The sequence below is a fragment of the Squalius cephalus genome (genome assembly GCF_949319135.1).
Source record: "Squalius cephalus genome assembly, chromosome: 21".
NCBI classification, from domain to species: Eukaryota; Metazoa; Chordata; class Actinopteri; order Cypriniformes; family Leuciscidae; genus Squalius; species Squalius cephalus.
The window spans coordinates 16,380,001-16,395,355 of record NC_137142.1 but is presented as its reverse complement, the minus strand read 5'-3'; the positions used below and the strand labels follow the sequence as shown (position 1 = coordinate 16,395,355).

The 15,355-nt window shown below is 39.8% G+C and overlaps 1 protein-coding gene across 1 annotated transcript in view; it reads right to left on the bottom strand.

Moving 5' to 3' along the window:
- The window catches only part of slx4ip (SLX4 interacting protein), a 48,924-nt gene extending 33,637 nt beyond the window's left edge, over nucleotides 1–15,287 (bottom strand). Inside the window, exons 1-4 of the mRNA XM_079856278.1 lie at nucleotides 15,024–15,287; nucleotides 14,851–14,889; nucleotides 2,118–2,207; nucleotides 1,669–1,795 (exon numbers count right to left, since the gene is read on the bottom strand). Of these exons, the coding sequence (XP_079712404.1) occupies nucleotides 1,669–1,795; nucleotides 2,118–2,207; nucleotides 14,851–14,877 (244 nt within the window). The 5' untranslated portion in view covers nucleotides 14,878–14,889; nucleotides 15,024–15,287. The remainder of the gene's footprint in view (nucleotides 1–1,668; nucleotides 1,796–2,117; nucleotides 2,208–14,850; nucleotides 14,890–15,023) is intronic.
- Between the last annotated feature and the right edge of the window lie 68 nt (nucleotides 15,288–15,355).

Genomic DNA, 15,355 nt, shown 5'->3' with positions numbered 1-15,355 from the left:
TCACATAAAATAATAAAAAACAAAATATACATATTTAATATACATTCTTCATAAAAGATACTTCATATCTGCTGAGTGAGCACCCTGTGTGTGTGTATGTTGCACTAGAAAAGGAGATCAGCTGGTTTTAGTTTGACCTCAACACTGAGCATGTGACCCTTGCATTTATTTCCCAGTCACAGTTCAGCTCCATTTCTTGCCAGAGTCCTAAAAAATACTTTTAAACTTCAAGGTTTATGGACACAAGTGAAGGAGACCATCTGTCCATGCACACACACCCTGTGAGTGCATTTCCTCATTTGTTATGCTTATCTGTCAGAGATAATGAGTCAGTCTTTCTGATATATTAGACAATAACCCTGTTCTCACCTGGACCAAGGGCGAGACTCACAGCATTGCATTTCTCACAGCTGTTAAATACACAGTGAGCAGTGATTCATGATATGCTCTTCAGATCTGAAATCGTTCTCTAATGAGGTAATGGCACATACACTGTGTCATGAGTGAAAGTTGAGGTAAGTCAATCTTGGGAAACCAGCTACTGACAGACAGATTCTAAAAACCCTAATAGCTAATGACAGACTATAAAGAATCTGCCTCCTTGCTTTTTTTTTTTTGTTGTTGTCTGACTTATCTCACAGCAGCAAGAGGAGAGTAAAACAAGCAAAACTGCATGTAATACTAGCACTGAACAACAAGAACATAGAAAGATGAGCACCTCTGCAGCGGTGCAGCCATTCCTTGACGTGCCGTGAGAGGGGCAGCAACTTCTAAAGAGGAGAAATTTCTTTTTATGAGCTTAACTGCCCTGTAATCTACCTCTCCCAGCAGGACTTGGCCCATGCAGTGAGTCAGCCTTTTACAATCTTTAAGTGCTACCTGTGTAGAAAGAACCGCCTCCCTTAAGGCCCCAATACACATCAAGCGAAATCGAAGAATGAATGGGAGTGATATCATTTCAAACTAAATCCAGCTAGAGTTAGTTTGGACTAAGTTTCAGTGGTTTGAAACAGCTTGCTTCTTCTTTTGCATACATTTAAAGTTAGTTTTTTTTTCTTGCTGGCATGCAGGTATGGCCTCGGTTTCTCCACTTTGTTTTCCAACTGTGGGACAGCCGTGTACAGAGTGCCCAAGCTGTGAAGCAGTGTGACATGTCTCATGTTTATGAAGGAGAGATCATTTCTAAAGTAGGTGAGGGAAAGACACAGGTCTTTACTTGCAGCTTCATCACGGGTAATTATTTATTTCAATAGCCTATAGCAAATTGTCAAATATTCAGGTTCAACATACCTTGACAGTGGTATTTGTGGATCAAATAGGTACAAAGACATAAATCAATATAGTTAAACATTATTAGACATTACGGACATGAGGAACGGGTCTGTACGTCACCATCTTCTGAACACATGCCAATGGTGTAACTAAAGAAAGCTGCTAAATATCAAACATTGCCAAATAAACAGCAACAACTCTAAAATGTTTGTTACAGACATGTTTTTAATACAAGTTTAATGCAGAAAAATGACCAAAACATCATGGCTCTGATCTAAAAATCTAGTGAGCTGCATTGCTGTATACTGCTTAAATGCCTTCTAAGGTAAGGTGAAAAGAAACCTCTTTTTGGACAAAATTTTGGACGTTTTGGAACAGAGCGCATGTGTGCTGTACCTTCAAGATAGAGTGGAGCAGTCAGGGTGAAATCTTTCCTCTGTTTGGGCTGGATCTTCTGGTATCTGGCCTCTTGAAACTGCCTCACCCTCGGCTCCAATGCATCTCTTATCAGAGAGCCAACTTCCTGTAAATACAAACACATAAGTGTTTGCGTACATATTTGCAATCTTGATAAAGACAAACCTCCCAAGGTGACATTTGTCTTAAAACTTTTATATGGAGCTCAAATTTAACTAGAAGTGCTGCATGTAGCGTTAAACCTGGGAGGGAAAATCATTCAAAGTCTTTTGGCTGTGTGGGCCAACAAAAACATATCTTATAAAGGCAGGAGGAGGATGGGGGGGATCCCCAAGAGTAGATCCAAATTCCAGATTTCTGCAGTATCAGCCAATTGAAGTGTAAGAGGACAAACACAAACAAACAGAAACACACCCTAATTCCCGTACCTTCCTGTGCTCTGCAGAGAACCAGCTGGCATTGTCTCCTTTGCCTAAGGGCAGTACGTGAAGATCCACTAGCACTGCGAAATTCCCACACTTTGAGAGAGAAAGAGAAAAAAATGGGAGTCTTAAATACAACAAAGTCATCACTGAGCTGATTAAATGACACCTTTAAATCCATAGCTGAAGGCAAGTCACACCATCCTCTTCCATTTGTCTTTGTGCATCTGCTTCCCCCCTCTCTGCCCACCACGTTTACAAGCTTTGTAAACGCACCTCATTAGCATCATGTCAGTAACCAGATACACTTGATCTTGGAGACGATGGTGTTAAAACTAAAGACGCACAGAGGACTGACACAGCAAAGGATTTGCAGGCTTTGCTAAAGGATGACCTCGCTAACCTGTTAGTTTATGGAAATGTGACGAGAAGAAGGCCAGATTCAGGGAGGCTCCAGAACTTCGTCCGAAGAGTGGAATTATTGGAGCGCTGCGTCAGCACGTCAGGGACAATAAGTCATAGCGAAGTAGGAGAGCCAGAGCAGTCGCGGCCGTTTAAGCACTTGTTACATCTCCACTCCACACTGGCCTGATTATGTTTTACACATGAGCGCAAGAACGAGCCTGTCACTGTGCTCCGGTCCACTCACACAGGCCTTTCCCGGACCACCCGCAAGAGGATGAAGAGGAGCCGGCGCTGAAGCATGTCAACACCTGAGCTCAAAGCTAGATGTGGCCGCATTGATGCTGCGGGGACGCAAGCTGGATAGACTATAGGAGAAACGAGCTGATGACATCAGAGGGGAGCAGACAAGAAGAAATCCCCCTTTTCAAGACACAGTCCAGAACACATTCTAGAGCACTTCCAGAGTGCCTGATAAAATCCTGAAAGAACACGAATGAGCGAGTGTGTTTTAGTGGGCCCTGGAGAGGAGCTAAAGTGGCTCGGGCCAGGCGGTAATGCTCTAGGTCCGTGTTTCTCCGAGGCCAGCTGGGAAAGGATGACGTGAGAAAGTGAATTAGAAGGGTGTGTTGGGTAAAGCCCATTGTTTAACACCGCTCTATGGCTACACTAGTTCTCTCTCTCTCTTTACATCTTTGTCTCTTTCTCACTCGTCACATAAGCAATGATTTATGCCTCCCCATACCGGTGGAATCTACAGCGACTGAGTAAATAAAACGTCTCCAGCATTCTCGTTTGGCTTCTAACCTCCGAATTCATCTCCAGTCAAGCAGGATTACGGCACATTATTAGCACACAGACAGGCCAAATCGTGCTGCCAAATAGCTTTGTTTTTGACATGAAAGCATATTTTCCTCTAATTGCTGCTTTGTGTACATGAGGGTTGGTTTGATGGCGGCCGTGTTGAACTTGAGGGACAGGCTGCCCCCTTGTGTCAGACTATGGAAGTGTGTTTTTTAAAGACAAGCAGCTATATATAGGTGGTGGTGATATATGAGACAACTCTGTTAGGATCTGTGTCAAGGTTGTTTTCGTTTCATTGAGATCCTTACAGATACATTCATTCCAATATCTGTGATAAATCTCATCCGATGCAGCGTTTGAAGCCAAGTTAATCCTTTGTGGGCAAGCGGAGACAAGAGCTAAAAGAAGAAACAGAGGAATCTTTATGTATGCATGTATGTGGAGGACAGCAGATCCTTTAGAAAACACTGGGCGGCTTTCTCCTCACGTCTTTGTGCTGTGCCCATTCTGACACTGACCAGTGGTTTCGGCTCACTGCCTTGCACAATTACCGTGGCGTGGGAAAGCATAGGAGGGAATGGACAGGAACTGTCAATCAGGCGGTGAAAGGGAGCTTGGCTTCGATGATCCCATAATGCATCTTCTTACGCTGCCTCTGGAACTGCCACACTAATCGCATGCTGTTCTGTTTTTCTCCACTTTCTTTTTGAAATCCAAAATATGCCATTACAGAAGACTGTAGGAATTTTCCCAGTGTTTGAGAGGCATGTTCACTTGGCTTTTCCAGGCCCTGTGTGACTATGGGACAGAGAGAAACAGTAAAATGGATTTGCCTAATATGGGGGTCTGTCTTTAAATGTGGAGTTGAGTCAATTTGACATACAGTGATTGGAAAGAATAATGAGGTTCGTGAAAGGATTAGTGCCATTGGTACTAATGAGATAGTTCTCCCAAAACTGAAAATCATGTCATAATTTACTTCACCCTCATGTTGTTTCAAATCTGCATGCATTTCTTCCTTCTATGGAGCACAAAAGAAGATATTTTGCTAAACTTTTTTTTTGTTTTGGACCTCATTGACTTTCGATGCATGGGAAAGAAACAGTTTAAAGTGAGTAAATGATGACAGATCTTTTCATTTGTGAATGAACTATCCTTTCACACCTGTTTGATTGGATGAAAGGATTTTGCACATTTAACAATTGTAATGTTTGCATGAATAGAAGCAAGTTAAACACTTGTTGCATTACCAAGCTAGAATGAAATAATCCAGAAGATTTGGATTCATATTTTTTTTGTGAGAAATCTAAAAATAGTTCTTAAGCAAAATTTCACAATAACTACTACTACAGCTATCCAAAGTCTTTTAGTATGCCAGTAAACAAGAAAATCATTGGCTGTATTTGCAGAGAATGGTATTGAAACATAAGTTTTGCAACAGATAGGCCTACTTTTGCAACGGTTTTGTTGAATGCTTTAAAGAAATGCTTTTCGGGAGGAAAAAAATCTGCCAGAAAACAGCTGAACCAAGAGGTGATCTCTGACCCAAGCCGCTAGCCCGCTACACAACTTCTGTTAAACAATCCCTTGGCAGATACATTAAATTTCTCTGAAATGTTATCTAGGTTTGTTTGCAGAGTTTCTTTTGTTTGCAAAGTAAAAAATCCTTCACTGGTGTGCAATGACAGTCTTGACAGCTCTGTATCACATTCTAGAGGAAGAATGATACTGTCTTCAGGAAGTTTTTTTTTTCCAGTCTTCAGTCTCTTCACTATATTATTATATACAGGGCTTGAGGCAAAGAACAGCTTTTTCTTTTTCTACATCCTTTCGTTTGTTGATCCTCGTTGAATACACCTGAGGCTTTCTGTAGGCCAATAACCTCCTGATTAAACTCTTTCTTACCTTTCACTCTTTATCTGATCAGCATGGCCTGCCAAAAACACACTACACAGGCCCTGAAACCAAACAAACAGTAAAACAGAACAGTACCAAATCAGTCCCTGCCGCTCTGACCGAAGTCCACAGCTAAGCTGTGCTATTTTCTACTCCCAATCACTAAGAAAACACATGAGGCAAACCGGGCTGCTTTTGGCTTTTTGGACTCCTGGCTCTGCTCTGCATCACTTGCAGTTCCCAAGATGCTCCCTTGTTACCTTCTCTTATCAGTTTCACCCTCCCTAACTGAGATTTCTCCTGCCCTCACTCTGATTAGTGTCGGGCAGTCGGCCCAGAAGCGTTTGTGCAGCAGTTGCCTGTTCGCCACCACACATCCCTGCCCTTTTACCACTGCTATCGCTGGTGTGAGAACCAGACCCCCTTTCTCTGCACTTAGCTCCAGGGCTAACATTAACCAGCCACAGATGTTTTATGCTGGGAGAGAGGGAGAGAGAAAGAAAGAATGAGAGACAGAGGGCAGCAGAAGCAGTCTCACTCAATAAAACTCCCCCCTCTGTCTAGCTCCGTCTTTGTCTTTGTAAGAGCGTCGCAGGTCGACGAACAGTCTCCGGAGCCTAAGGGAACTCTTTAGATCTATGGGTGTTTCCTGTTAAAAGTTAAAATGTTTGGTCTTGACTTGCTGATTTTGTATGGCGTGAGTCACTTGACGTTCCTTCAAGAGGGTCAACATTAGCGTTGTCAGCAAGAGAGCCATGAGGCACAAACAAGTTTAACTAGATTTTTGCATGCAAAACTCAGCGCACTGATGCTAGTGTGATCCGGGTGGCTGCTAGGGTTGCTATGTGGTTGCTAAGGTGTTCTGTGGTGGTTTCTTACTGGCTCAAGGAAAAATTGCCCACCCCCAGCTCTCTAAGATATTCTGATGTCTAGATAGGGCTCAGGTCTCTCCTTCAATGAAGGTCTATGGCATTTGACATAGCAGCACACCTCTCTTCAATAAGCCAAACGATTTGAGACATCGTTCAAATTCGCAGCATATCAAATCTAATGTGGGATGAGTTATGAGCTTAAGTTCTTAAATATAGCAGCAGGGCTCCAGACTGCAACTAAAATGGTCAAAAGGTGACTAAATCATTTGAAATCTACACTGCAAAAAAAATCCTGTTAAAATTGACAGTAAATAAAAATAAAAAAGGCAGCTGTGGTTGCCTGAAATTCACAGTAAAAAATACAATAGTTGCCTGAAATTCACAGTAGAAATTAAATACTGGGGTCAGTACACAGGGTCAAAACAATATCAGGGTAACACACATTACACTAAAATAATGCAATAAATATTAACTAACCATTACTGATAACAAAAACAAGAAAAAAAATTATTATTTATATAAATGCAGGGAATGTCTTTCACCTTTTTTCCACTATAAATTATATGGTAATTCATTGGAAAAACCATACATTTGCAGCATTTTACAGTAAAATTACATATAACGTGATGTTAAACCATTTAAGAAATAAATAATAAATAAATTTGAATAAAAAAAATAAATGGTAATGTAACAAAGTTTTTTATAACAGGTTTTTTTTTTCTGTAAAAATAACAATGCAGACAAATTTTTTTTTTTTAAACGTATGGTTTTGTCATCTCATGAGGCGGTGTTCTTTAATTAGATCTTTAAAGTGTGTGCTAGTGTTTGCTCCATGCAACAATGAGCACATTATATGAGTTATGATTCACATTTCATGAACAAATGACTCTTTTGAACTATTTTTATATTATTTTTCATTTTATTACTCACTCAGCCAGTAAATTGTTCAGTGGGATTAATGAGTTCTGAATTATAATATTGTAAAAAATAAAAGAAACAAAATAAATGTAAAAAAAAAACAATTGCAATTCTGTTTTTTCTACCCCAAAAAATATGTTTAATTAAAGGTGTTTTTTTTTTTTTTTTTATCCGAAAGTGTATTACAGGTGCAAAAAGTCACTAATCATTTTTTTTTTAAGTCTGGAGTCCTTGCTTAGGGTCAGGGGATTTGAAAACCTTAACACAAACCACTAATAAATCAGCATGATTATGACTAAGCTGGCCTTTATTTCTAGGGACTCTGTGAGTTAATCTCTGGATGTAAGCACACCTGAATGGAGTTCTTTTTTTTTTTTTCATAAAGACACAACCCAGAAGCAAAATTCCAACTACAAGAACAGGCAAGAATATCACCTTGTAAAGCTCTACAAACAATTGAACAATATCAGAAAGATCCCAAGATTTCTAGTAAAAAGGAAGTAGGCTATCGGGAGACAAAAAACAAACAAAAAACATTCCTCCACTTCTTTACACTGTGGTTTTTAAAATAAATGCTGCTAAACTACCAACATTAAGCTGGTGAATCTAAACATCTGTAGTAATTAACAAACTGGAATATTTCTTGGACATTTCCAAAAAACGACATGATTAGAATCCTATTACATCCTCCCATGTCTGTTAAGCTGCATCCATCCCATTTTTCCCTCTGCGTTTCAGAAATAACAACATATTTCCTTGATCCGATGACAGTAACAGGATGCTTGGAGGTCCAAGTGTGTGGTCCGTATCTACCAGGGAAGTCGACCTAGCACATAAACCAGAGCCAAGACATCTGTCATACTACCCAGCACTTAATGTTCATACTCAAAAACAAAGAATCACGCTCTCCCATCATCTCCTGCACCAAATGGGTATAACAGCAGAGTGGCGTGGCAGGTCTTGTGTAAATATTCAGTGTCTTCTGAGGCGTTAAGTCAGGGCCTCGACTTGAAGCATGAGTCAATTTACGTGGGAGTATCTCATCTCCAACATTAACTGCACCGCACCGTGGAAACATGACATTCAACTTAATGTTGCTATGTCAGGATGTTCAAACAATCAATCTACGAGTGGCTTATAAAAGTCATTTTAAAATGTAAAAAATAGGGCACAATGTACAGTGGTAATATGAAGGAATTTTCTGTACTGATTTTTCCCAGGTAATGTCCTACCAGAAAATTACCAGTACCTTTTCTGATTGTCTACAGATTTGTTTGTACTTACAGTTTTCTTAATAGTTCACCCAAAAAATGACATTTTGTTATCATCTACTCACCCTCATGTCGTTCCAAACCTGTATGACTTTTTTTTATGCATACAATCAATGACTTTTCATTTTGTAGACAAAATCTTCTTCAAAAAAATCTCCTTTTGTGTTCCACATTGGAAAGAAAGGCATGTGGGTTTGGAACGGCATGAGGCTAAATTTTGAGGGAATTTTCATTTTTTGATAAACGATCCCTTTCAGCTGGGATAGAAAAGAATAAAAGTATTGTAATATCTTGACACAGGTCTTCTGCTCGCCTACAAGAGTTTAGCTGAGAACTGGGCCAGTTGATGGTATTGTTTGCCTCCCCGTTTTAAATGTCTCCCTGTGGTCACAGTGTTGGGCATGACAGTTCCTTTCTCAGGGCGAGCAACATATATAACAGTATCATTATGTGCAGACTGGGAGGGTGAAGTTGGTGAGTGGTGCTCTCCCACAATGAAAAACAGAAAGACGGGAGAAATGATGAGTGAGAAAGACAGACAGAGAGAAATATGCAGCCAAAGTCTGGCACTAAACACGGATGTGAGTGATCCACAGCAGCGTCCAGGAACTAGAGTTAAAGCCTTCACTATATGAAACATCAACAAAGACAGAGACCCAGAGCTTTTCTAGCACTTAATAGAAACATCTGACATGTATTAGCACTGACATTCATTGACATTCATCTGGCCTGAAGATGAATAGACAGGGCCGGTCCAGCATGATCTGTGCTGCCGAGAAACACGGCCCGAGGAGACATTCAGCTGGATAGATGCATGCATGATTATAAACATCAAACTAATGTATTGTAAAAGAAAGTGACTGAGGTGGTATGGAAAATATAATACAGCGTAACGCTATGTTGAAATCTGGACGTTTTCTTTTTAGCATGGTTCGTCACAAAACATGTAATGAGCACACACAAAGAACATGAAAAAGTGGGAGCTGTATGTAAACTACTAAATTAATACATTCAGACAGCTGCATGCTGATAGCGTTCATTTGCTGAGGCAACTACCCCCTCTAGTGTTTAGAAATGAGGTAGTTACATTTATTCAACAGCTCTGAATTTTAAGTTGATCTTCAGTCTCTATAAATCCCTTTACAGGGCTCCAGACTAACTTTTCCACTGGTTGCACTGGTGCTACCAACTTTCTCAGTTGGTCGCACCAGCACATGATTTGGTCGCACCAAATTGTTTTTTTTTTACAACATGGAATTAATCAATGCATGCTGATGAATAGTTGTCCTTATTTGCGTACCCTAGTTTTGCACTGATGTAAAAAGACTGACAGTGACACAAGACCTCATGTTGGCAAAATGTTTTAATCTTTTAAATGAAAACCATTCAAAATAACTATCAAAAAAACACCACGTATGTTTTTTAATGTTTCATTGTATTTTATTTAGTAAGTCAATCGATTAAAACAATTAACTAGCCTATTCGCGATTAATCACACTTAACATTAAAGGTTTTAATATATTTTTATATTGTAATAATTTCACATTTAATCTCCAAATTAATGTGAAACAACATAAAGTATATTTTAAATATTTGATCTATTAGGTAGGAAATATACATAAATTGAATAAAGTTACACCTCTCAGACTTCACTGTAATTTTCTCTGACTTTTTTCTTTGATTTGATTTTTTTACATTAAAGGTGCTCTAGGTAACTTTTTAACCTTAAAGGGACACTATGCAAGTCTGAGTGTTTTTTCTCTACGAGCTCCCCCTAGTGTCTGGTAGTATAATGCTTTCAAACACTCTGTCGTAAAAACGAACTGTTGTCCCTCCCCCCTTGCCACGAGCAACCCAGCTGATCAGCTGTCAACCCAGCTGAGCAGAGGAACCGCTATTTCAAAACCAGTTATGTCTACCGAGGCAAGTAAAGCAATACTTTCTTTCCAACTGATGGCGATTTTTTTATTTATTGTGTTGTCATGCATACTAGTATTTTTACCGGGAACGAACGATATGAACGAGGCGAACTACTGCTTTCGTGTTTGTTTGTTTTTGGGAGAATGGGCATGAGCATAAAAAATATATATATATATCGGAGGCTAATATTTGTCTAAAGTTATATTAGCAAGGTCTATAAGTTCATCTGGTAGAATGATGGTTTACCTTTGCTTGTCTAAGAAAACATCAGAACGGTTTTTCTAGCTCGATCATGATATGTGCAACATGTTTATTGCCTATTATCAGACGCGTTGACTTGGTGACATAAAATAAAAGTGTAAGTTACACAAATAAAACCGACAGAGGAACGGCCAAACAACTACAGAAATCAAACGTGTTTGCTATGACAATGCTAACATCAAAGTTATAGTATCTAGCGTACTAGTAAGCCCCTAACAGACAGCTATCATAATAAAAACCTTTACAGACAATAGCAAACATCCTGAGGTCGCAATTACTTGAAATTTAAATATTAAACACAGTTTATTCCAAAGATACTTACAAGTGCAACAGCAGGGTCAGCATCCGTTTTGCAGGCTTCTGTTTCTCTCAGTTCTCACCATTCTGAAAAAGCCGGTCCGATATATTTACTCGAGTCTGACTTCTTGCTCGGTCAGTCTCCCGTTTCCTCTTTCGTTGGTCCTCCGACAAAGATTTCCAAGCTTTTTACAGGCTCAGCCTCAGCCATAACTCAATCTATCGTTGCCCTTTGCTTATAGCTAGCCCGCCGGTGCTTGAATAGGGGCGTGTACGTGTGCAGTGCCGTCAAGCAATTCGTTACATCGCGAGACCTGATATCACGCGATACTTCCTGGAACACGACCCGCGTCCCAAAGTTGCAAGTGAGTTTTTTCCGCTCTCAGGCACCAGGGGGGTGCGAAACCACCACCATTCAACCCGAAATAAGTAATATAACCATTCCACTGACTCCGAAGCTGTTCAGTTAAAGGTGCTCTAGGTAACTTTTTAACCTTAACTGAACAGCTTCCTGGAACAGTTCCAGGAAGTATCGCGTGATATCAGGTCTCGCGATGTAACGAATTGCTTGACGGCACTGCACACGTACACGCCCCTATTCAAGCACCGGCGGGCTAGCTATAAGTAAAGGGCAACGATAGATTGAGTTATGGCTGAGGCTGAGCCTGTAAAAAGCTTGGAAATCTTTGTCGGAGGACCAACGAAAGAGGAAACGGGAGACTGACCGAGCAAGAAGTCAGACTCGAGTAAATATATCGGACCGGCTTTTTCAGAATGGTGAGAACTGAGAGAAACAGAAGCCTGCAAAACGGATGCTGACCCTGCTGTTGCACTTGTAAGTATCTTTGGAATAAACTGTGTTTAATATTTAAATTTCAAGTAATTGCGACCTCAGGATGTTTGCTATTGTCTGTAAAGGTTTTTATTATGATAGCTGTCTGTTAGGGGCTTACTAGTACGCTAGATACTATAACTTTGATGTTAGCATTGTCATAGCAAACACGTTTGATTTCTGTAGTTGTTTGGCCGTTCCTCTGTCGGTTTTATTTGTGTAACTTACACTTTTATTTTATGTCACCAAGTCAACGCGTCTGATAATAGGCAATAAACATGTTGCACATATCATGATCGAGCTAGAAAAACCGTTCTGATGTTTTCTTAGACAAGCAAAGGTAAACCATCATTCTACCAGATGAACTTATAGACCTTGCTAATATAACTTTAGACAAATATTAGCCTCCGATATATATATATATTTTTTATGCTCATGCCCATTCTCCCAAAAACAAACAAACACGAAAGCAGTAGTTCGCCTCGTTCATATCGTTCGTTCCCGGTAAAAATACTAGTATGCATGACAACACAATAAATAAAAAAATCGCCATCAGTTGGAAAGAAAGTATTGCTTTACTTGCCTCGGTAGACATAACTGGTTTTGAAATAGCGGTTCCTCTGCTCAGCTGGGTTGACAGCTGATCAGCTGGGTTGCTCGTGGCAAGGGGGGAGGGACAACAGTTCGTTTTTACGACAGAGTGTTTGAAAGCATTATACTACCAGACACTAGGGGGAGCTCGTAGAGAAAAAACACTCAGACTTGCATAGTGTCCCTTTAATGTATCACAGAAGCGGGTTTATTAGGCTGCTGTCGCTTTAAGATCTGATGCACACAATGCGGATCTGGATCTGACAAGCATCCGATGTTGTCAACTCTTTGCGGTCATTTAACACTTTTTAACTAATGTAATACTGTGCTTACGAGGATACTCGACAAACTGAACATTTTGGCATACTTGTGTGTTTTTGTCCGTTCAAGCGTGAAAGAGAAGCGGCTGCGCGCTGTCTGAAGCGGCATTCTGAGCGCATGAGTCCTGTGTGTGTGTGTGTGTTGCGTGTATCACACAGAGAGGAGATATAAAGACAGCGCGCCGCCAGTACAGATTTAAATTCTTATTTTTTGCGTTTTATCACGCTTGAATTAATTGAATTAATACATATTTTTAACGCGTTTAACTGAAATAATTAATCGCATGCGTTAACGTGTTCATTTTGACAGCCCTAATTTTTGTATGATAAAACATAAACATAATATGTATTTGTTATACTCCTTTGCTCACTTGGTTCCTCCCTGTCCGCACCTGTGCCCTCGTCATCAGGTGTGTCTGAGGCTGTATGCTGGCTCGCTGGCTTGTAATTCCTGAATTCCTAATTCGCGCGTTTCACCATCAGTGTGCAATGCGCGTGACATGTACGTTCTTTAATAAATAAACTGCAAGTGTCTTGCGGAAGAACATTGTAGCCGGAGCTACTTCTCTCCGTTAATGTCTATGGCGAGCCGCGAGTCACGCAGGCACTGGGCAACTCCGCAGCCGAGCCGATGTGATTCAGGATAAGTCAAAAACACGGTTTGAAAAATGGATTCATGATGTACTGATACAACGGCGTTCTGTTGCGCATGCGTGAATTTAACTGAGTTGTACATGACCATGCACTCGCACAAATGCGACCACATAAAATTTTAACTCGCACATTCTCAAAAAATGGTCGCAGTCTGGAACCCTGCTTTAGGTTTCATATAATACGGAAGCCCATTTCCGCCACATAATAAAAAAATCATGCTTTGGTAAATCACAAATAAGAAATTTAATTAAGTCATTGTTATGCATTAAAAATTAGAAAGTGCCCGGCTTCACAGACAGGGCTTAGATTAAACCAGGATTAGGCCTCAGTTCAATTAATAATAATAATAATTCATTGCATTTATATAACACTTAAATTGCCTTATACATGGAAGGGGGGAATCTCCTCGAACACCAATAATGTGGCAGCCATATCGCGCCAGAACGCACACCACACACCAGCTTATTGGTGGAGAGGAGACGGAGTGATGAAGCCAATCAGTATGTATGGGGATGATTAGGAGGCCATGATGGACAGAGGCCAATGGGCAAATGTGGCCAGAATGCCGGGGTTAAACCCCTACTCTTTTTCAGAAGGACATCCTGGGATTTTTAAAGAGTCAGGACCTCAGTTTAACATCTCATCCGAAGGAGTCAAGGACGGTGCTTTTTGACAGTAAAGTGTCCCCATCACTATACTGGGGCGTTAGGACCCACACAGACCACAGGGTGAGCGCCCCCTGCTGGCCTCACTAACACCTCTTCCAGCAGCAACCTGGTTTTCCCAGGAGGTCTCCCATCCGGGTACTGGTCAGGTTCAACCCTGCTTAGCTTCAGCGGGCAACCAGTCTTGGGTGATATGGCATAGAGCATTAGTAGTCTTTTATAAACGTGCCTTAGAGAAAAAAACTTTACTGGTGTGCATCTTGAGACAAAACAATGATACTGACATATTTTAATACATGTCAGTGCAAGTTACTTTCAGTTAAAACAGCTCAAACATTTATTTTAGTCTGGGACTAGATTTAAGACTTGTCTGTGAAACCGGACAAGGTTTCATTTTGTCATAAAAGGTTGAAATAAAAATATAAAAGTCATAAATTACATAAAAGTCATAGTTATGACATAAAAGTTGAAATTATGACATAAGCCATAATATGGTTAAGTAAAAAATTAAAGTCGAAACGATGACATAAAAAGTCCAAATGATTAACGTTAGATAACAGTAAAAGATATTGAATTATGACATAAGTAATGCTGAAATAAATAGGTCGAAATCATGACATGAAGATGTGAAATGATGACAAAAAGGCCATTTAAAAAGTCTAAAATGATTAGATAAAAGTCAAAATTATGACGTAAAATGCCAAACCTTGGAACTCAAAGGTTTCGAAAACGTATAACATCCTCCTTTAATTTTTCATATTGACAAAATATTATACTGTGGTGTAATTCTTATAACCTCTTGTGATGTCCGTATGCCCCTCTTAATAATTAATTATTTTATTTTATTTATTACTGTTAATATCTGTAACCTTTCATTTGCAATAAAAAAAGTTTCAACTTTATAGGTAATAATTATGACAAGCTTGAATTTTTCTCATGTGGCGGCAGAAATCACATTTAATCACACTAAAAACGATAAAGTGAAAAAAAATACTGCAGCAATGACCAAAAGACCAAAGAAATAACGTCAACATACCTTAACCACAAATTTAGAGGACTGCATTCTGATGAAACACTGCAAAAAAAATCAAAGAGAAAGCGCTGAACAAAGGAACTGGTCGAAATCCCCACATCTAATGAAACTTAAATCATTTTTAATGTTGAGAACATACAGTGATGAAACGCAAATCAGTAGAGTGAAATACTCACGTGTTTGTGACAGAAGCAGCTGGATGGAGCTGAAGAAAAGCCCAAATCAAAACACAAACAGGAATGGTGGTAAAATAGCGCTCACATACTCTTCTTATGACATTCTGGGTCGATTAGATATAATTGGCAATATATAAAATTAATATCTGTAATTAAAATTAGTCCAAAATAACGATAAAATAACGGTAACGAAAGAAGCTTGAATCAGTTTCTCCCGCCGATGGTTTGAAACTTGCCCTGTCATGTTAGGACCCCAGCGCGTACAGTTGTCATAGAGACGCAGTCGGATATAGGAGGCTACATATTTTGCCGGACAGTCATGATCGTTATTC